This window comes from Suncus etruscus, chromosome 19 (assembly GCF_024139225.1).
Source record: "Suncus etruscus isolate mSunEtr1 chromosome 19, mSunEtr1.pri.cur, whole genome shotgun sequence".
Taxonomy (NCBI): domain Eukaryota; kingdom Metazoa; phylum Chordata; class Mammalia; order Eulipotyphla; family Soricidae; genus Suncus; species Suncus etruscus.
In genome coordinates, this window is record NC_064866.1 from 10740751 (window position 1) to 10763564 (window position 22814).

A 22814-nucleotide genomic window follows, 5' to 3' on the forward strand; every position below is an offset into this window, starting at 1 on the left:
ATTTTTCAAATTGCATGGCTTAATGAATCAATATATGGAATACTAAAAAGCTCTAATCATAACAGACTTCTATAGTCAAAGCAGTGATTTTTCCAACTGTAGTTCAATGACATCCCAAGGAGAACTTTAATTTAAATAAAAACTCATTGTCCCTTCTATGATTCTTCCTCTTCCTTATAAATCACAACTCCAAGGATGTTTGTGTATGAACAAATTTGTATTACCAAAAACTTAACATTTCCCACCCATCCCCCCCTTTTTTTTTTTTGGTTTCTGGGTCACACCCAGTGTCGCTCAGGGGTTACTCCTGGTTTTGTGCTCAGAAATCACTCCTGGAGGCTTGGGAGATCATGTGGGATGCCAGGATTCGAACCACCATCCGTCCTAAGTCAGCTGCATGCAAGGCAAACACCCTACCACTGTGCCTATCTCTTTAGCCCCTTCCTTTTTCTTTTTAACCAATATTCAACATTCTGCCAACTACCAGGCAAGATTTGGCAAAACTCTCAAAATTCGAACTGAAGGTACCATACAGAAACTAAAGGTTACCATTAAAAAATATTCTTTATGACTCCAAAATTAATGTTAACACATTAACCAAAACAGTAAAACAGTATGGAAAAAGCTGAGGATCTAGGTCACTTGTAGAGCCCTTGCCTTACATGTATGAGGCCCTGAATTTGATCCTACACACACACACACACACACACACACACACACACACACACACACACACACTGTGTGTGAAATGATCTTCAGAGAATCAATCTCTTTCAGTAGTTCATCTCGACTCTAATGCTGCTTCTGTTTCCCCACAGTTGCAGGAAAAACAAAAGTAGATTTTATTCTCCAATGTCTGCCAAAACCCTTTCTTGGTAATTAAATAGAAATTATTTTATATACTTAATGTTTGAAAGTTGAGTCTGTGAAGTAGTCCCTTTATGTATAACTTTTATGAGATCATGGTTAAAAGGTATTATTAGGGGCCCCTCAGTAATAATATAATAATGCAGACTTAATTTACATTTAAAAAGACCATTGTTTTAAAGGCAAAATATCTCAGAAAGCAATTGGGTTAGAATTTCATCTTCAAGATGGTATAATAATGATATCAAGTTAAAAAAAAAAAAACTCACTACCTGGTCTAATAACCATTTATTCAATGCCAGGGATAATTAAATGATCCTCCAAAGCATTCCATCTAAGAACAAGCAACACTAAGAATTTTATTTGATATAAAAAGCAATCAAAGAAATCTGAAAAATCACAAGTAGTACTTTTTAATCCTACACACATTAAAGTAATAGTACCATCTTAATTCTTTTAAAGAAGCAAATTTTAGGTGAAACCATTTTGATTGGGTTTGGGTCTACAGCCAGCATTGAGTTTTTAATTTTTTAATGATAGCTTTATGACAACTGTATACTACTTTTGGCTTGAAGGCAGAAGAGATTAAATGTTTTAAAAGAGGTCATTCCCTGTAGAATGTTTCCCTTGGAAGTGCTCCCCTCCCTTTATCTTCTGGGATTCTGGTAGAATCATGAATCTCATTGTGCTGGATCTACTCATCTACTAGTCAACCACAAAGCCAGCTTTGGCCAATGATGATGGTATGCTATTGCCCTCTCCTCACAACTGGTAAAGTGATGGGCCCAGTGCCAATCAAAACCCCTGCATGAGATCAGTTACCAGAGTCCAGGGGGGAAAAAGGATGAGACACTGTAAGCCTCTGTAAGAACTTGGAGGTTCAAAGCCCTATTCCCATTTAAACTGAGAAAGATGCTCATGGAGAATAAAAGTGAGTACAGCAAGTACAAAACTTGGGATCACTGGGGATTATTAAATGAGCTGTTATTGGGCTCCATATCTGTACATCAACAATGTTCTCTGAGCCTCAATATACCTCAGTACCTTCTGCACTTGCCAGAGAAGCCTGTCTTGTGAATTCAGTTTGCTGAGAACCAAACTACCCCTCACAGAAGACAGGCTGCAAAAAGGCTTCCACATGCAATCACTACCCTCCAGGACAACTTCATTTAAGTCAATGTTTCTTTTTGTTTCTTGTTGTTGTTGTTGTTATTTTGTTTTGTTTTGGTTTGGTTTTTGAGCCACAGCCAGTGGCATTCAGGGGTTACTCCTGACTCTTCACTCAGAATTTGCTCCTGGAAGGATCAGGGAATCATATGGGATACCAGGAATCAAACTCGGGTCCATCCCGGGAAGACTGCATGCAAGACAAACACCCTACCCTACCAATGTGTGCTATCACTAAGGCCCCAAAGGGATGTTTCTTAAGGTGCTTATAAGAAGAAAAAGACAAAACCAATTTAGCTTTATCCTGTTTAAGTTCAGAAAATGTGGCTGGAGATGGCGCTCAGTGGTAAATACAGGACCCATGTGTATGAGGCCCTAGCACCCATAAAAATGACTAATAAATCTTTCTTCTCTTCAGAGCACCTATACTTCAACAAAATGATTACTGTTAAATGTCATTGTGTATAGTAAAATCTCATTTTTCACAGCAATGTGATTCTAGTTGGAACTAAAATGAGATGCAGGATAGCCACTCACAAACTCCCCTAAACAGTAATTATATGCTTAAAATTTTCAGTTAAAAAAAGTGGTAGAGCCTAAGATGCCAGGAACTTTTACTTAAGCAGATTGGTCGCTACTTGCGATGCATATGCAAGATTGGGAAAGAAAAACTAAGGAGAATAGATGTTAATTATTAATAAATTTAAAGCTAAATTTCTTCCCAATTTTCTCTTTCACTTTCTCTCAAACACACACACACACACACACACACACACACACACACACGTCTTCAACAAACAAGCTAATCCTATATCTGAGTCTATAAAACAATATTTCTACTTAAAAACTTTAAAACCAGTCTACGAGTTATCTAAATGCCTATCCTTTCTCAAGTATTTAGGTCACAAGTCAAATTCTATTCCTCAAAATGCAGTCCTTACTTCTAGGGCCAGACTGGGATGCAAGAAAGCACGGTGGGGTCAGGTGGAGGACAAATAATTCCCAGGAGCCACTACAATGCTCCTAAACCTTAGAACAGAACCGTTTGGAGAGAGGCAAATAGAGACATGCTGGAGATAACCCTTTTCACTGGAGGCAGAGCAGTGTGACTATGATAAAAAAGACAAGAAAAGATTAAAGAGAAGATTAAACTAATGTTCCAGTTTCCTTTTTACTAGACCAGCAAATAGTGTTTTTCCATAAAATTGGCTAGGCTTACAGAGCAACCTAAGACAGTCTATTAACCATAGAGCCTGGCACTAATGGCAATCTTTCAGCTGCATTATGGGTTAACTGAAAAATACAGCATTGCATTCAGCACTAACTGCAGGTAAAAATAACATGTAGTACCTTACTAGCATTATTTCTAGAAGAAACGAAGATTTGAAGTTCTAAGGTGTGTTTGCATGTGTATATGTGTGTAGTAACAAGTTATAGGAAATAGTTCAAACCTACACATTTAAACAATGATTTTTTCCTTTATTTCCATTTATTTCCAATTATTCTATGGTGTGATTTAAGTATTCAACTCCATTCCCAGTCAGCCAAATCTGAAAATCAGGACCCTAACAAGACACAGGATAAAAAATGAAATGGGTTTCTTTTACCTCATGAACACATTTAACTTCTACTAAGACATACTCAACTGGTATAATCAATTAAAAGATGGCATCTTTTCTTTCTTTCTTTTTTTTTTTTGGGGGGGGGGGGAGAGAGGAATATGCCTGGCTGTGTTCAGGGTTTACTTCTGGTTCACAAGGATCACGAGACAAATGACCGACCCATTGTCTCTCCTGCTCCCTTTTTCAGTAAAACCTCTCTAATCTAAGCAAACACTGCATCATCTTGTGTTCAGCCAAACTCTAGCAACTGGTGCTAACATGAGTGAATAAAGGCCAATAGGATACATCTCCAAATGATGCAACACTAATGTATAAAATACATTGTAAAAAAAAATGAAGATGCAGTTTATTACAAGGAAAATATACACTGATGGGCTTTCAACAGATCTTTTGGGGACAGGGAAGGTTAGGGCCAAATCTGGCTGAACTCAAGGTCTATTCTTGACTTTGTGCTCAGGTATCACTCCTGGCAGGGCCCAGAGGATCATATATGGTACAAGAGAAGGAATCAAGTTTACATTATGCAAGGCCTTACACTTTGCATACTTTCCTGCTATATTTTCAACAGATAATTTTGTGTAGCTTTTGCTGCTGTCTTTTTGAGGTGACTAAATAATCCAAACCCTCTCTAAATGCAACTCCACTTTTTTTTCTTCGATGCTGAGGATCAAAGCCAGGGCCTCACATGAGTCCTGCTCTCTATCATTGAGTCACATCCCCAGACACCACACCACTGTCGAGATCAGTATGCTAGATAGCTGATTAGTGTAGCTTCCACTAACATTTCTACTAAAACAAAGAGTCATGTTTACTTAAGTACCAAGAAAAAAGTGAGAAAGGTAAAAAAAATCTTCCAACAGGGGCTCCCGTCCAATGACTCATTAAGTCCCTTCTAAACTAAGTTTCCTGATGATAGAGACCATTCTATGTCATTCTATCTTCATTTTTCTGTTTGTCTGGTTTGGATTTGGGGCCAAGCCCAGCAATATTCAGGGATTACTCCCGGCTCTCACTTAGAATTACTCTTGACAGTACTGGGGCGGGGGGTTGGGGGGGACAGCCATATGGGATGCCGAAACATCAAACCCTGTTGGCTGCATGCAAAGCACACACTCTACCTACTATACTCTCTCTAGCCCCACTCATCCTATATATTCTAATAGTGCTAGTTCTCAATATGGGCATGTCACTAAATGCTTCTGACAGAATAATTCCTTATTCTTATATTCCCTTTATAAAGTAAAATAAGCACTTAGAGGTGGGGAAAGGGGGTACAGATATTCTGAATACTATTTGTTCAAGAAGAGAAATGGGGGGCGAGGGGAAAAAAAAGAAGAGAAATGAACATGCCTCACTTCCCCCACAAAAAAAAAATACTTCCCAACACCAACCCTACAGCTACTAAAAATTTTACCTTAACCATTTTAAATCAAGGCCATTCATTCTTCCACTAAACTACATATTGCAAAGACAACAATACTGCAGATTTTCAGAAGAGAAACAAGAAGACTTAATTAAAGGAGGAGAAATCCTAGTATTCAACACCGAACTACACCTGTCAAATCAAACAAAAATTGATTTGGAGGGGTCAGAGAAAGTACAGTAAGCAAAGTGCTTGCCTTATATATGGCCAATTCAGAGTTCAATTCCTAGCACTAACACATTTAGTTCTCAGCACTGGCAGTAATAATTCCTGAGCACTGCCAGATATACTTGCCCCCCAAAATAAAAGATTTGAAACTAGAAGAGTTTGAAACTGGTTGATAATATTAAAATGGTTCTAAACAATAAAATTTCATTACATGTTCTGCAAACACTGAGCATTCACAAAACATACAAAGCACTTCAGAGTGACATAGTAAAGACATTATTTGAGACTATTCACCTGAGGAGATTATGCACTAACTTTCTAAGTCTGGGTAATTAAATAGAACCTCCCCTTTACACAAATGACAAACAAGAAAAACAGTCACAGACACTGTGACTCTGGTAACAAGACTTTTATAAAGCACAGACATGATTTCTGAGAAAACCTTATATATGTTCCAAGGAACAGAGAGCCATGTTTTGTAAAAATCAGTTTTAGCACAGAACTGAATTAATCTAAAATAATCTGTTAAGAATGACCTCTCTCATATGTGGGATGGATAGAAAAACAATAAGGGAGCAACAAGCAGCAAAGGATGAGGAGCTTGTGGGGTAGGGGGTTTAAAGTGAACAAGAACAAGTGAACAGTGAACAAGAACAGATGGATAACCTGGTGGTGATGTGGTGTTGAAATGATGTATGCGTACCTACCACTAACAGTATTGTAAATCACAATATCTCATCTCAATAATATAAAATAACAACAGTAAGAATCTATTCATTAAAAAGGTAAAATGTGTAGGGGCCAGAGCGCTAGCACAGCAGTAGGGCATTTGCTTGCACGCTGCTGACCCAGGACGAACCAGGCTTCGATTCCTGGCATCCCATATGGTCCCCTGAGCCTGCCAGGAGTGATTTCTGAGTGCAGAGTAGGAGTCATTGAGTATGGCCTCAAAACAAAACAGAACAAAACAAAAGGTCAAATGTTTAGTTTGTTAGTTCTATCATCTATTAGCCATTTACTCATATGAACTGAAGGTGGCACTAGACAGAGCCAAGACCTGTACTGAAGTTAAGAATAACTTCAGACCTGGAAAAGTTGTTACCAAAAGTAGAGAAATCAGGAACATTTCAAGATTAAGGTTTATCAAAAGTTTATGCTATCTCCCCTAACAAAGTGACTGCCTGAACTAATCTCTAGCTCTGATTATTTAAAGGATAAAAGTCAGGGGGTCAATGCGAACACAGTGGGTCAGGCATTTGCCTTGCAGATGCCAACCAGAGTTTAATCCCTGGCATCCCATATGGTCCCCTGAACACAGTCAGGAATGACCCTCAGCACAGAGCCAGGAGTGACTCCTGAGCACTACTAGTGTGGCCAAAAAAAAGATAAAAGTGAAAAGAAATGTATTGCAGCTTGGAAAACTAGGCAATCAACTCTAATTTCTCTCACTCTTCATTTCTTTTAAATATGACAACCAGGCAAATGACATCACCAAAAGTTCTAAATTTCCCCCTAAACAAACAAAAAACTTACATGATCCAACTTCAGAGAAGAAAGGGGGAAGATTATTTGACATTTGCAATAGCATAAATATCCATACATAATCTCAAAATTATCTGAGTCATGGAACTCAGAGGTAGGGCCACTCCCTCATGGTGATCAGGGACCATGTGATGCTAGGAATCAAACCAGGGTCTCCCACTTACAAAGCAATACAGCCCTGTCTTCAAATTAGTTTTGATTTTAAAAGCCAGCAACACAGCTCCTCATGAATTTCATCCTTACGTAGATGCCAGATTTAGGGTAGCTGAAGGCAATGTGTGCATAGTAGTAACACGTGATAACCCAGCACACAATCATTTATCTTCTTATTGTAAAAACATATAATCTCTGGAATAAAATCTCTATCATTTATAACCACTGAAATACATGTTTAGAAGAATATGAAGAAGCAACTATTCCATAAAACTTTAGACACGGAAAGACTGCAGAATATAAGAACAAGTGTCATTCATCAGAACTGAAACCAATTTTAAAATACGTTCTAAAGTAAAGAGTAAAGAAACTATTCCTGGTCACAGGAATATCATAAAACAATTTCATCAAAAGTACAAAGTTCAACTTCCTTCACCACTGGGGAGTTACAAAGTGCACACTCAGGTGAAAACTTATCTCTTTGCTGTGACAGAAGTGACAGGCTTGTGAGTCAAACAGGTGTCTAGTTTGCCAAGCACTAAGCTGACTTTGGAAAGCGTAAATCCTTATACCAATGCGAAAACAAAGAAATTCCCATCATCTCTCTGGAAAAGCCCTGGATTGGGAACCCTACGTTTTAAAGTTACTTCCAAATCTCCCTTAAAGACTGTAACAAAAGAAAGCATAAAATCCCAAATCAAAGCTTAAAGACAGTACTGTCAGAAAGAACCTTCAAAGTCTTCCCTTGGCTGTGCTGGCTTTGGGGAGCTCTCCTCAGTATCTATTATTAGCTGCAAAGGTGCCAGCTAGGAAGCCCTTTAAACTTAGAGGCCTGCTCATTCTTCCACCTCACACTTTCATCCCCAAACACCAGAGATCATCCCCGCTAATACCACCTTCCTAGCAGGAGAAATTGACTCCTGCAGTATGCTAGTCTCTAAATGACACATAAGAAACACAGTTTAATAAGTTACTAGAAAAACTCCTGTCCCTCAGAGAGAGCTCACATAAGAGTCTTCAAGTACCACTTTCAATCCCCTTATTCTGTTTTCTTTTATGGAATTAATTTCATGACATAAACTCTATCTGCAGGGGACGGAGCAATAGAACAATGGATAGGGTGCTTACCTAGCACCCCATATGGTCCCCTGAGCCCTACCCGGAATGATCCCTGAGTGCAAGCCAGGAATATGCCCTGAGCACTGCTGGGTGTGGCCCAAACGAACAAACAAAAAATATTAAGATATGTTTTCTCTGAAAATTACATTTATGCAGCTTTCTTCAATGCCATAAGTTAAACCCAGGGCATGATTTTGAGGGGTGGGGAGTGGGGTGGGCATCTCAAGTGGTGCTCAGGAGCCCCAGGGCCTCATCTATGCTATTTTTAATCAGACCCAAAGTTCTGTGAATGATGTTGCTTCAAGCTGTTAATTTCTGGTATTTGAAGTCTTGTCCATAAGCTACAGGAATCCTACTATAGCAAATGTTGTTTAATCCTTTAACTATTTAAGATAATGCTCCACATGAGACTATCGAGAAACTAATAAAAGTGGTTTTTGAAAGATACATTTTAATTACGACTTTCTTAGAATCAATAATCACATGGTGATATTCTTTAGAAAGTACTAAGTATATCTTTGACTACTAGGAATAGTACTGACACTTTTATTATTATTACAAATGTGCTAAATCCATTAATATAAAGTACCTTCTTTCTTTTGACAAAACATTTAAAAATAGGCTAGTGCCTGCAACTCTGAAGAGCAACATTTTATTGTTATAAAAATTCCAACTAAATCCTGGCAGATGTTTAGTCAACACAGTTTATGACTATTGCTGAATACACTATAATTAGACCTGAATCAAAAATTGAGAAAATGACAATATGCAGTCCAAACTAAGATGAATTAAAAATACAGCTCTCCAGTTATCTCTTGAGACTATATGCTTCGCCAATATTGCTGCTTTTAAGCTATTTTTTTTAAATCATATTCATCTGTGCCCCAACTAATCAAAACAAAACAATGGTGCAGGTGTCCTCATTACTCCCTTACTCCTGGGGTTTGAGCTCTGAGACCAGGAAGAAGGTAGAGATGGCATTTTTCACATTATATACCAGACCTGCCTAACAGAATGACAACCCTAAAATCTTCTCTTCTTCATTCACTTAAGGTCCCAAAAGTTTGAGTGAAGAATCTTTCAATTCGGAAAACCATGTCCCCCAAAACAAGAATGTTTAGTCTGCCCAAGTTTTTTTTTCTTTTAGTAAAAAGTGAAAAAGAAAACCTCACATAAACCCATACACTTAAAATATATAGATTGTGGAATATATTAGATGTAGCAAATATCGGTTTAAAGTTGCAGACATGTGAATGTCTTTATGAACATACAATGACAATATTCGTAGACCGCACCACAACCTCAGCCCCTATTAATCCAGGGGACCTATTCCCTTTTCCAAAAGGAATAACAGTGAGGGGGATGAAGGAGGTAAACGCGGGAGGGATAAAACGTCAACTCTTTCTGCCAAATTTTCGAGCATTTTCCCATTGAAAGGACAAACTGATTTCTCTAGCCCAAGTCACAATTAAGCAGCGTATTTTCACAGGCTGTAAATCCAGTAAAGCACATTCAGCAAAAAAAAAAAAAAAAAAAAAAAATTATTTCTAATAACTGTGATCGTGATTTTTCTCTCCTACCAAAAAAAATCTCTGATAGCAGAACCTTCCTCTGTAGCCACGCAAAAAACCACCAACAATGTGGCCAAAACAAATACTGGAGGACGACGACATCCTAGCAAGCTAGCAGCTTGCTAGTACGCAGTGTGATCAATGCTTTGACACGGGCACATATGCCATCATCCACATACCATGCTTACTTGCAGCAAGACAGCATGGCAATAGAAAAGGACCCCCTTTTTACCCATACCACCCCTTCCACAAAACCCTGGAAAAACCTAACATTTTTAACTACCCGGGGAACCATTTCCCAGCTCCCTGCCACCTGCCACATCTTAATTATTCTACACCCTGGGGACCCGGACACCGGGGTGGAGTGGGGTGGGGGGGAACCGGTAAGTTAGGTTGTCAGGCCCGGGGTGTTTGTTGGCTACTGAACCAGAAACACCGAACCAGCTCAGCTCAGCTCAGCCCTTGCAGGTACAACAACCCGGGTTGTAGCAACCTTGGTTGGCACCAAGCGCCCTTTCTTGCAAAAACCTGAAGGTTCCGTGCATGCAAAAAAAAAAATGCATTATAAGAAAAAAAAATTTGAAATATCTACAACCGTGAAGGAGCCTTATGTTGCAAAAATCCAGAGGCAAAAAAAAAAAAAAACGTTGATTTTTCTTTCGGATGAAAAATTCCAGCAGTGGGACCGCGGGCCACGCTGGTTTGGGGGTAAAGCAGCTTCTAGATAGATAGACGCAGCTGGAGCTTGGCCCCCGAGAGCTCAGTCTTAGGGTGCATAAAATGGGTTTGGCATGGGACCCCAGGAATTGAGATCAGCGTGGACACAGCTTCCAGGACGCCCACCGAGGATGAGTGGGGTGTGTGTGCAGAGATTGTTTTGTGTTTTGCTTTTGGTTTGTGGTGTGTTCGCATTACCTGGCTTCACCGTCTTGAGACGGATGGGCTCGCGGAAGTGGCGGATGACAGCCAGAGTGTCCCGGTGGGTGAGTCCGCTCACGGGCGTCCCGTTCACCTCGAGCAGCACGTCCCCGGGGCTGGGCGCCTTGCCCGCCACCACCACCACGCAGCAGGTGCCCGGCGGGGCTGCACCCCCACCGCCGCCGCCGCCTTCCTCGCGGAGCCGCCCCAGGGACGGGAACTCGCCGTGCTCCGCGCCGCCCCGAAGCAGCTCGGCGCCCAGGTCGCCGCCGGGGGCCCCGCTCCAGGACACGGCGCACTCCTGCACCTTGCTCAGCCAGTGCTTCTTCTTCTTCAGCGTCTTCGACATCCCGGCGGCAGAGGCATAGGGGGGCGGGAGTCGAGCCGGCGGCCTCGGACCCCCGCCGCGGGGGTCCTGTGAGGGTCACCCCAGAAAGACAGGAGGTGAAAGGTGACTGGGATCGGCCTCAGGGGTCGCCCCGAAAACTGTTGAGGGCCACCCCCAGCAAAATCTGCTGAGGCGAATGCTGATTGGGATCGGCCTCAGGGGTTAAGTCACCTCAGGGGGAGTCCTGTGAGAGTCACCCCAAAAAAGAGAGCTGAGGGGAAAGCTAACTGGGATCGGTTTTGGGGGGGCTCCCCGAGAGGGTCACCCCAAGCAAAAGCTGGTTGGAATCAGCCTCAGGGGACGCCCCGAGTTTCCGTGAAGAGCTGAGGTAAAAACCTGACTGGGATGGGCCTCGGGGGATGCTCTGAGAGGGCGCCCCGAGTTCTGTGAGGGCCTCCCCCCAAAAAGAGCTGAGGTAAAAAAAACAGCTGGAATCTGCCTCAGGGAGAAGACAGACACCTCAGGGGTCGCCTCAGGGGGCTTGACTCCCCAAGACCCGAGAGTCACCCCAAGCAAGCAAGAGCTGAAGGAACACCCACTGGAATCGGCCTCAGGGGCCTCCTCAAGAGGGACACCCGGAAAAAGAGCTGAGGTAAAACCAGCTGGAACCCGCCTCAGGGGGTCGCCTCGGGGAGGGGGGTCAGGTCACCCCTAGAAGAGCTGGGGTAAAAGCTTCAGGGGGACGCCCCAAGAAAGCCTCAGGGGAGGCGCCTCAGGAGTCGCCTCAGGGGGGCTCTGAGGCTCTGCGGGGTCGCCCCAGAAAGAGCTGAGGGGAACCTGACTGGGATCGGCCTCAAGAGGACGCCCCAAGTCCCGGGAAGATCACCCCCGAGCACAAGCTGAGGTGAAAGCTGCCTGGACTCGGCCTCGGGGGGCGCCTTCAGGTCGGGGGCGCCTCCCCACGCAGGAGCTGAGGCGACAGCTGACGGCCTCGGCCTCCCCGCGGCGCCTCAGGGGGTCCGTCCGTCCGTCCGCCCGCCCGCCCGCCCGGGCGCGTCCACTTCCGACGGCGGCGCCGGCGGGAAAGGCAGCGTCGAGGCCGGGGCGGGAGGGGCAGCGCCTGGCCGCTGAAGGAGCCTGCACGACGCGGGAGCTGCAGCGGCGCCGACTGGCTGACTGACTGGCTGACTGACTGACTGGGTCGCTCGCTCCTTCGTTCGTTCGGTGGTTCCTGCAGAGGAGACGAGGAGCGTGAGTCGCGCACACCGACGCCGGGCGGATCCGCGGAGGAAACTGGCTCCGCTTTCAAACCCGCCGCAAGCGGCAGCCGCCGCTTCCCCGCCCGCTCGCCCGTGTCTTCTCAGTCCCCTCCTCCTCCTCCTCCCGCCGCGCGGCGCCCGGCGCGCTGCCGTCACCGTGAAGCCCTGGGCGGGCTCTGGCGGGGGAAGCTTCTCTCTCGCGCTTTACAAACCACGCCCCCTCGCGGGATTGGTTGCCGCGGCGGAGGGGCGGGCTCTCGGCGAGGACGGACCATGCCGATTGGGCGGTGGGCGTGTAGGAGGCGTGGCCTCGGGGACTTGAGTCCCCCCTCGCGGGATTGGTCGCCCGCGGCGGAGGGGGCGGGCTCTCGGCGAGAATGCACCACGCCGATTGGGCGGTGGGCGTGGAGGGGGCGAGGCCTCGGGGGGCTTGAGTTAAAGTTAAAGGAAGTTTCAGGCGTCAGGGAGGACGCTCCGCGTCTGGAAGCCAAAAGAAACTCGCTTAGCTGAAGGGTGGGGCGTGGCCTGGTTGCGTAAGGGGCGTGGCCAGGATGGAGCGGTCGCGAAGGCTTGGGGGCGTGGCCTGGTCGCGGACGGGGCGTGGTCTTGCTAGTCGCCTCCGGTTCTGAGAGCGGTGGGGGCGTGGCCTGACCGCGGGAGGGGGCGTGGACTGTTTGTATGTGGGCGTGGCCTGAGCGTCCTCCGGCCTTGAGAGTGGCTGAAGCGGTGGCGGAGTGGCCAGGTCTCGGGTGGGGCGGAGTCTGAATGTGGGCGTGGCTGAGAGAGCTGAGGTAGTGGGTGCGGGGTTTGTGGGGGTGGGGTCTCGTTTTGAGGGCGTGGCCTTAATATGGTGGGCGGGGACTGGCTTCCGAGCTCTGTGAGGGCTGTGAAGATGGGGCGTGGCCTGGTCGCGGGAGGGGCGGGGCTTGTTTGTGGGCGGGGCATAGTCACCTCTGGGTGCTGAGAGGAATGAGGCGGCGGGGCGTGGCCAGGATGTGGGCGTGGTCTGGTAGTCTGGGCGCTGAGAGAGTTGAGGCGGTGGAGGCGTGGCCTGGGAGTTTGTGGGCGGGGCCTGGCCGCCTTCTCTGGGCTCTAAGAGGTCGCTGAGGTGGTGGGGGCGTGGCCTGGCCTAGGGAGGGGCGTGGCCTGGTGGTGTGGGCTTCAAATAGTCACCACGCTCTGTGTGTGTGTGTGTGTGTGTGTGTGTGTGTGTGTGTGTGTGTGTGTGTGTGTGTGTGTGTGTGTGTGTGTGTGTTGTGTGCGCGTGCGCACAAATTTTTCAGCAGGGCGCTCATTAGCTTTATTGAAACTATTCATGAGTTGCTCACAGTTGCCACGCGCTGCCCTCTATTAGCAAGCAGGGCCTGTAAGGGGGTTAGAGTCAGAAAGAGGGTGAGGCGGTTCTTATTAGCAAAAGGGGAGATCATTTCAGGTAAAAATGCAGATTGCCTCAGGGGAAGGTGAGTGAGAGCTGGTCCTTTAAGGCTGATCAGGAAACTCTCAGCCTAATTGGTTTGAGATGACTTCTTTCTGGAAGGCTAAATCTCTCTCTCTCTCTCTCTCTCTCTCTCTCTCTCTCTCTCTCTCTCTCTCTCCTCTCTCTCTCTCTCACTCTCTCTCTCTCTCAGGCTGATTGGTTTCAGTTGACTTCTTTCTGGAAAGCTAAATCTCTCTCTGCTCTCTCAGTCTCTGTCTCTGTCTCTGAGGCTGATTGGTTTGAGTTGACTTCTTTCTGGAAGGCTAAATCCCTCTGTGATCTCTGTCTCTGTCTCTCTGTCTCTCTTCCTCAGGCTGATTGATTTGAGTTGACTTCTTTCTGGAAGGTTTAATCCCTCTCTCTCTCTCTCTCTCTCTCTCTCTCACTCTCTCTCTCTCTCTCAGGCTGATTGGTTTCAGTTGACTTCTTTCTGGAAAGCTAAATCTCTCTCTGCTCTCTCAGTCTCTGTCTCTGTCTCTGAGGCTGATTGGTTTGAGTTGACTTCTTTCTGGAAGGCTAAATCCCTCTGTGATCTCTGTCTCTGTCTCTCTGTCTCTCTTCCTCAGGCTGATTGATTTGAGTTGACTTCTTTCTGGAAGGTTTAATCCCTCTCTCTCTCTCTCTCTCTCTCTCTCTCTCTCTCTCTCTCTCTCTCTCTCTCAGGCTGATTGGTTTCAGTTGACTTCTTTCTGGAAAGCTAAATCTCTCTCTGCTCTCTCAGTCTCTATCTCTGTCTCTCAGGCTGATTGGTTTGAGATGACTTCTTTCTGGAAGGCTAAATCCCTCTCTGCGCTCTCTCAGGCTCTCTCTCTCTGTCGGTCTGTCGGTCTCTCTGTCTCTCTTTGTCTCTCTGTCTCTTTTCCTCAGGCTGATTGATTTGAGTTGACTTCTTTCTGGAAGGCTTAATCCCTCTCTGCTTTCTCTCTCTCTTTCTCCTTCTCTTTCTTTCTCTCTCTCTCTCTCTTTCTCTCTCTCTCTCTCTCTCTGATTGGTTTTGAGATGACTTCTTTCTGGAAGGCTAAATCCCTCTCTCTCTCTCTCTCTCAGGCTGATTGGTTTCAGTTGACTTTCTGGAAAGCAAAATCTCTCTGCTCTCTCAGTCTCTGTCTCTGTCTCTCAGGCTGATTGGTTTGAGATGACTTCTTTCTGGAAGGCTAAATCCCTCTCTGTGCTCTCTCTCTCTCTCTCTCTCTCTCTCTCTCTCTCTTTCTCTCTCTCTCTCTCTCTCTCTCTCAGGCTGATTGGTTTCAGTTGACTTCTTTCTAGAAGGCTAAATCCCTCTCTGCTCTCTGTCTCTCTGTCTGTCTCTGTCTCTTCCTCAGGCTGATTGATTTGAGTTGACTTCTTTCTGGAAGGTTTAACCCTCTCTGCTCTCTCTCTCTCTCTCTCTCTCTCTCTCTCTCTCTCTCTCTCTCTCTCTCTCTTTCTCTCTCTCTCTCAGGCTGATTGGTTTCAGTTGACTTCTTTCTAGAAGGCTAAATCCCTCTCTGCTCTCTGTCTCTCTGTCTCTCTGTCTCTGTCTCTGTCTCTTCCTCAGGCTGATTGATTTGAGTTGACTTCTTTCTGGAAGGTTTAATCCCCCCCCCCCCCTCTCTCTCTCTCTGATTGGTTTTGAAATGACTTCTTTCTGGAAGGCTAAATCTCTCTCTTTCTCCCTCCCTTTCTCACTCCTCGTTCTTATTCCTCTCTTCTTCCTTTCCTCTCCTTTGAGCCCTCTCCTCCCCTCCTCCCCAACCACATTCCAATGAAGGAAACTAAACTGAGGTGGTTCTTTCAAGGAGACTGCCTTCTAGGCAGAAAGCTTGATGAGCAGATTTCCTAGAAGAGGTTGGGAGGTTCGAGTAGAAGTGGGAGGAGGAACTGGCTCAGTACTTAGCAGTTGTGAGTCCTGATGCTTGGAGCTCTGCCAAGCCACTTGCAGTTTGACCTTGGCCAAGTCTCATCTGAGATTCAAGTTCACTTCTCTGAAGGATTTGGAGGGAGAAGCTATAGTCAATCAAGGACATCTTTGGTCTGATCAGTTGTCATTTTTCAGAAGTTCCTAAACTTTCTCTGCTCCCTGGTTTGACCCACAACTTTCTTTCTCCATGTTTGTCTTACACATCTTCACCATCTTTGGCCCAAAGACCAACACTTCTAGCTAGTCTTCTTAGATTCCCTTTCCTTGGGTGGAAAGTTCAACCCAAGGTCAGGTACTTTATTGTACCTTTGGAGCATGGCATGTATATCCTCTCCAGTCTTCTTTAAAGGCTGGGTAAAGCCTTTAAATTCCACAGACTAACCATTTCTTAAGGCTTCTGGACCAAGGCATCTTGACTGCTGCTGTGATTGTGTTCACATTTGGCCTAGCAGGAAGTCTGGTACTTTAGAAAGATATGGCTAGGGTGTAGAAAAGCACAAAGGAGCCGTGAAACCCTGTGGCTACCAGCACCTAGATCAGTTGAAGCAGAAAGAATGGTTACCACAGTTGAGGCCAGAAAAGACAGCCACACTGGAGCCTGTGACCTTCAATTAAGGGATGCATTCAGCCTATGTAATCACCCACAGAGCAAGCTGGAGGATTTATATCTCAATTCTCTCCCTCCCCCAATCTCTGCTGGTTTACCCCAATGACCACATCCAATCAGAAGCTAGAAAATTTCTTCAGCCAGTCACAGAGAAGAAACTGGGAAATATCCAGCTCCAGACATTATGTGGGAGGCTTCAATTTACTCAGCTTGAAGACAAAACTGGAGTATTTCTTCCCCTGAACTGTTTATCTAATCTAATGGGTTCCTGTGTGAAATCTTGATAACCTCCATATCTCTATTTTTGCAACTACTCCAGAAAAACAATTTTTTCCTGGCCAGATTTTATCTATTAGGATGTTCTGGCCATAGAGACAAAACTTCTGCCTAACAGTAGTTTCATGCATGAAGCTGCACATTAGGGCCTAAAAGGAAATTCCAGTCTAGATATTCTCAGGATAAGATTAAGTCTCAGATTAGATTAGCACAATCATGATGTGAAGGAGCTATTTTCTTTTTGTATTTGTCCTCTACCATCATAAAAGTATGTTTGCTTTATTCCAGGCCTGTCATCCCAATTACAATGTAGCTGCCACAGTTCCAGACACCTCATCCTCAGATGTCACTGCCAAGAGGCTAAAGATGTGATAGAGGGTTTGGAGAAAAAGTAATATTGCTCTCATTTTTATGGAGTATAATTGCTCCTAGACTTCCCATCCCTAATAGAATTTTTCTTATTGGCCAGCAAATGGCCATATGCACTCTACAAACCAATCGCTGAAAAAATGAAAATGTGTTTGCCTTGAATTATTAGATTGCTCACGAGTCACTTCCAAACAAAATAGAAATTCTTGGGCTGGAGAGATTGCTCAATGGGCTGAACCCATGTTTTGCCTGGTTCAATTCCAGGCACCAAATGGTCCCCCAACTAGACTGCTCACACGCATGCGTGCGCACACAGGTTCTGTTTGAGAGGAGAAAGGGAATAGTGGTAAAGTAGGCACCTAATCATTGTTTACCAAGTGCTGCAACCAAGACTAAGTTACATTATGCTGCAAGCAAGATTAAGTTACATTGATTAAGAAAAAAACAATAAACTACCAAAAAAGCAACAGGAACTTGAGTTCTACAGACAGACTGTAAATCCCAACTTACCAACTGATCTGACCTGTTTCCTTCTCTACAAAATGAGGAGAGGAATAGTGCTTTCCCAAATTTCTCAATTTCCCAGTGAGAATCGAATGGAGTTATTTGAGCTGAGCAAGCAATTAACATGGGCTCTGACATAGGAGCAGAAACTCAATAAATTTTTATTTTACTTTGTGCTGAATAGTAATATTTGTGGTGTGACTAAAAAGCACTGTTAATCACATTTATAATTCTTGTATTAAATCCACCCAATTTAGGAAGCTTAGGTTCTGTTTTTAAAATATACTAGAAATAAACTGTCCACCCCAGTGATTTAATTATAGTAGAATACTGTTCTGAAAATGTCTACACTTCAAGAATCACATAAGAGCCTATCTCAAAAATGGCACAATCCCAAATATTGTTTCCTATCATTGCTTCCTAAAGCTAACAATTGGCTTAATAGTGATTTCCTCTGGAGAATATTAATAAACCAAACAATATCAAGCCTGATTTAACAAGAACAGATGAGACAGGTGAATTTGATTATTTTAGGGTTTTGTTTTGTGGCAAGGGAGGGGAGTTATGGGCCATACTTGACTCTGTGCTCATGGTTAAGTGTTGTTCCCAGCAGATTCTTAAGGAAACTGGAAAGTTCCTGGGTCAATTTATACAAAGCAAATGTGTTACTCCATGTGCTGTCCAGTCCTCTCCAACCCTTCTTTGGACTCCTTCTACCATCTAATCTGGGGTGAGAGATAGGTTTTGATTTTCATCCCACATGAGTTAGATCCAAAAACTTGGTACCAACTAACATAACATTTCAATAATGTTCAAAGATTGAATCAAGGGTAGAGGGTGTCTCCTTTCTTCATTTTCTCTTTGTAGATCAAGAAAGCCTTTGTGCTAAGGCCCTTCCCCTGCAGTTCATCAACCAAATGTCCTTTACCAGTGATATGAAAGGTGATGAAACGTATCAAGTTTTATTCTCTGGTGCTTGAAGGGAATCACTGGGTTTCCTTACAAATCTTACAAATTAAGTGGCTGCAAAATATCAATAAAATTTAGTGGGAATTTCTTAGTACACATGAAAAAGAAGAAATTGGCTTTTATGTAAACAACCCTGTGTCTCTGGGGTTTTTTGTTTGTTTGTTTGTTCGTTTATTTTTGTGAGGAGGTTATTTTTGAGGCTGGGATCAAACACAGATCCCATGTGCAAAGTATGTGTTTCAGTTCTTTGAGCCATCTCTTCAGCCTCAGTAATCCAATGTATTGAGCAAACATACAGCACTGATTTTCTTCTACTATATTTGGGGGAGGGTAAGAGGTAAAGTAGGAAGTAAACTTTCCTCTCATAATACCGTGTCATGTGTTCCCAATGAAAATTAAACTCCTCAAGTGGAAAACTTCAGGATGCCAAGTATATGTTTGAAGGTTTCTGAAAATTTTAGGCTTATTTAGTCCATTAGACAGTCCAAGGTACTGCAGATAGTGGTCATTTGTAGATTGAACAACTGTAGGGCATCATTCACAAGGAGTCTATGTCAGAGCAAAGATAGATGCAGGGAAGAGGGTTAATATTTAATTTATTTTCATTTTTCTATATTTTGATATGGGGGATCTTACCCCAAATCTCCCAAAGGTGTTCACACAAAATATGTTTAAGGGGGGCTTGCCCCTGCTTTTACACTTTCAGGGATCACTCTTAGTAGTGCCAGGTGTCTAATCCAGGTCAGCTGTAGGCAAGGCAAGTGCTGTAATCACTGCACTACCTCTTTGACCCCTTTACTTATTTATGTTTATTTATATAGGCTTGAGGGCCACACTTGAGTCTGCTTAGCATTTATTTCTGGCTCTGTTTTCAGGGCACCATTGATCCACTGCATACAAGGTTAAGTATCCTCTGTACTATCTCTGGCACCCATTATTTTTATATTCTTACTAATTTCATTTCTAGAAACCTAATCTAGAAAATGTAGTTAAGTTATTATGACTTAGAAGACATTATTTTCAAGTTTTAAGAAGGCAGAGAGTAACAAGAAACTGAGTGGATAGGTAAAACAAATAATTGCTCTCCATGCAAAATCCTAAATTTTATCTAGTTTTTATTCTAAGTTGTCATTATAATAAAACCACCTTAACTTTTTAAAAATTCGGATCTATAAAATCTTTCACTGATTTAGAAAATGTTCATAATGAACTATATCATGGAAATGATGTGTGTAATGTTGTCTGACATTAATAGCTTAACCAAATCCAGTATTAATGTTCTATTGTATCTTTACATTTTATTAGCATTTTGTTTGCCTAGGTATATGGACTAATTTGTATGCTAATGCTAAAATATTCTCAATTACAAAAGCAATAACTTGATTTTTTGCTTCACTTAAACAACTAATTTATTGTCTAGAATCTGCATTACTATGTTTCATGAATAAAAGTTCATTTTTTTTCCCCTCAGAGGTGTATTTACCTGCAAATGACCAAATGAAGCCAACCCCAATTCACAGAACAATAGAAACATTGAAAACCAAGTGCAGGTCTGACCTGCTTGGAAAGGGGGTTTGGTTAAACACTCAGATGTCGTTTGTCTAACAAAACAGGACAAAGAGACCTTTGACTAAAACCCCAAATACCCAAATACCCATCTTTCATCTTTTAGTGTCAATGCAACCTCCTAGTTAAAGCCAATCTCAATTTCCTAGAGTTGAATGTTATTTCTGCCAATAGCATGTTATTTCTATGTGTTTTCTTTCTTAGTACACCTTATGATGTGTGAGGACAGGGTGCAGGGTCCCCTCCTGATTCCCAGGTATCATCCACTGAGCTGGACACAGTCTCTTTAGTAAGCGTACATTCATTCATGTATGCATTCAATCAAACAATAGAATACCCATTGTGAATAGATATTGATTTAAGTGCCAATTTACAATGATAAACAAACCTTTCATGGGATAAGGGGGTAAAATGCTTATCTTATTCCTTTTAGGGGTCCCTAGCCAGGTATAAAAATCAATGACAAAACAATAGGAGAAAAGCATGCCAATTTCCTTACTGAAAGTTTTATGTGACACTATTTTGTTTTACTTAAGTTTTATGAAGATCTGAAAAAATGGTGCTTTTTCACTACTGATGAAGAGAAGTGAAAGTCTTGGAGAGATGTAATAGGAAAATAATTTGAGGTAAGGGAGAGAAGTTGGTGTTCTTTGGTGCTCTTTATCTTGGAGATAAAACTGCTCCTTTCCCAGGGCATGGAAGAACAGCCCTCTTGTGGGAACTTGAGCTTTGGTAGAACAGGGCAAATGCAGTTCTGAGGCAATTCCCCTTTTCTGCCATTTTCCCAAACTTATTCAGCTTAAACTATTCCATAGTTTGGGATGGTTTATTTGATCATGATCGACAGTAAAGTCACCAGAGAACGACATGCCACACTGACTTGGGTTCAATCCCCAGAGCCCATATGGTCCCCCAAATCCTGCCAGGAATGATTTCTAAGCATAATCAGGATTAAGCCCTGAGTACCACCTGGGGTGGTCCCCCAGAACAATGAGTAATTAAGATCATTTCTAGTGGTAATAAGGCAATAATTTAAATAGAACCTGAAATAAGATGAGGTGATGGGGTATTAAGAGAGACACAGATGACTTAATATAGAGGAATTAGCAGTCTCATTGAGAAGGAGACAGTTTGCTGAAACTCAATGACAAGAAAACAGGGGAACAGAGAGATAATGAATGTAATAGGTAGGGCACTTGCCTTGCATGTGATTGATCCGAATTTGATCCCTGGCACTGCCTAAGGTCCCATGAGCCTGCCAGCAATGATCCCTGAGTGCAGAGCCAAGAGTAAGTTCTGAAAACTATTGAGTGTAACCCAAAAAAGCAGAAGAACAAGAAAGGAGGAATCCATGATCTGAGTTTTCCCAGCAATCATGAAGACCATCAGAGGTTGAAAGCCCCAGTACATGGAGTTTTTTTAAGCCATGGAAAGGAATTCTACTTTCATTCAAAGTACAGTGGAAACTTAAAAAAAATGTCGAATCTAATTTCTCTTTTAGCCCTTGAGACTGAGAAGGATTGAGCACAGTTGAGGTTGGCGGTAGTGGAGAACTAATAGAAGACCAGAAGCTGGATAGAGACCTAGTATAGGAGTCCTGTGAGAGATGCTAGCGGCTTGGACCAGGGTAAAAACAATGTATTTGAAAATGTGTTGCATGCATTGAAGAAATCAGAAATTATAGTTTTAATTTTCTAGTATAATCCTAGTTAAAGAATATGTTACAGCTGTATTTCATAAGAAGCTTTATAGAATAATTGCTTAGTTGCAATGTCCCTTCACAGTCAGATAAGGAGGAAGTTACAAAATAAAAAGTGGGGGAAATTCTTAATTAAGTTTAAATTTATACAGGTTCATCCTTTTATTATATTTCTTGAGAAGAGCATCTAGAGAGATTGAATGTTAATTTTAGTTTTGATTTTAATTTTTTAGGAAAGTAGCATCTATTTCAAACTATCTAACCTTATGTTCACAAATTAAATGTTTGTGAAAAAACATTTATTGTTATTTTAATCTACAGATTGATTATTACAAGAAATGGTATTTGGGGACAGGGAGTTCATGTTTTTATGTGCAAGACCTCAGCGCCATATTGCTCCCCCTCCTTCAGCACCACTGAGCCCTAACAGAATGACAATGCTAGACTTTAGCATTGAACCTATTGGGACCTGAATTCTGAACAAGGAGGGACACCATTTTGTAAAGGCCACATAGCAGACTTCTGAGTAGGGAGAGATGTCATTTTGTAAGAACCATACCAGGTAGCCAGCAGGGAAGGACAAGGGAGCAGTAGGAAGGCACCCCTAAACAATAGACAATCATTTTAGAGATTATCAGAAAGCTGGAACCTCCCTATATCCTTTCCTTATATAATCTGCCTCATAAACTTGAGCGGGGCTCATCTCCTTAAGGGGATGGCCCTGGCTGGCCAGTTTGGGGGTCTTATTGGCAAACAGATTAAAGTATTATTAAACTTTATTCCAGTTGAGTGGTCCCAAGCAAACTTACCACCCAGGGGGGCTGAGTATCTCCAAGAGTAACCTCAGGCCTGATTGCACTGTTTAGGAGGCCCCCCCAAAAAGAAGAATTTACTTTCTAACTTATAAAAGAACTCACAAACTTTGAATTACAAGAGCTCAGCCAGTGAATTAAATTCTTTGACTAGCTAGAAAAAACTTCAGATCCTAGACTTTAATTTCTTCATGGCAGACAGGAAGAAAATGAGCAGCGCCTTTAGCAGATTTCCAGCACAAAGCCCAACTCCAAGTTCCTTTTATTCAACAGAAGGAAAATTCTCATTTACTTGGCTAAGATTAGGCTAAGTGTTTCCAAGTGCATACTCCCAAATTTCACAGTAAAAATGATTGGAAACATACCCTATCTTAGGCCTTAAGCTTAACAAAAATCTCCAAATAAAGTCTCTTTTTCTTCATTTCAAAGAAGGGAGTTATCTTGTTGGATTGGATGGGAGAGGAGAAACCCTGCCAGTTTGTCTATAAATAGACAATG

General features: G+C 43.1%; 1 protein-coding gene across 4 annotated transcripts in view; it reads right to left on the reverse strand.

Annotated features, from left to right (window-relative positions):
- Positions 1-10900, reverse strand: part of MAGI3 (membrane associated guanylate kinase, WW and PDZ domain containing 3) — a 284200-nt gene extending 273300 nt beyond the window's left edge. For all 4 annotated transcript variants that reach the window (XM_049765665.1, XM_049765664.1, XM_049765662.1 and 1 more), the window contains exon 1: positions 10548-10900. In XM_049765665.1, the coding sequence (XP_049621622.1) occupies positions 10548-10899 (352 nt within the window). In that variant the 5' untranslated portion in view covers position 10900. The remainder of the gene's footprint in view (positions 1-10547) is intronic.
- Positions 10901-22814: the final 11914 nt, after the last annotated feature.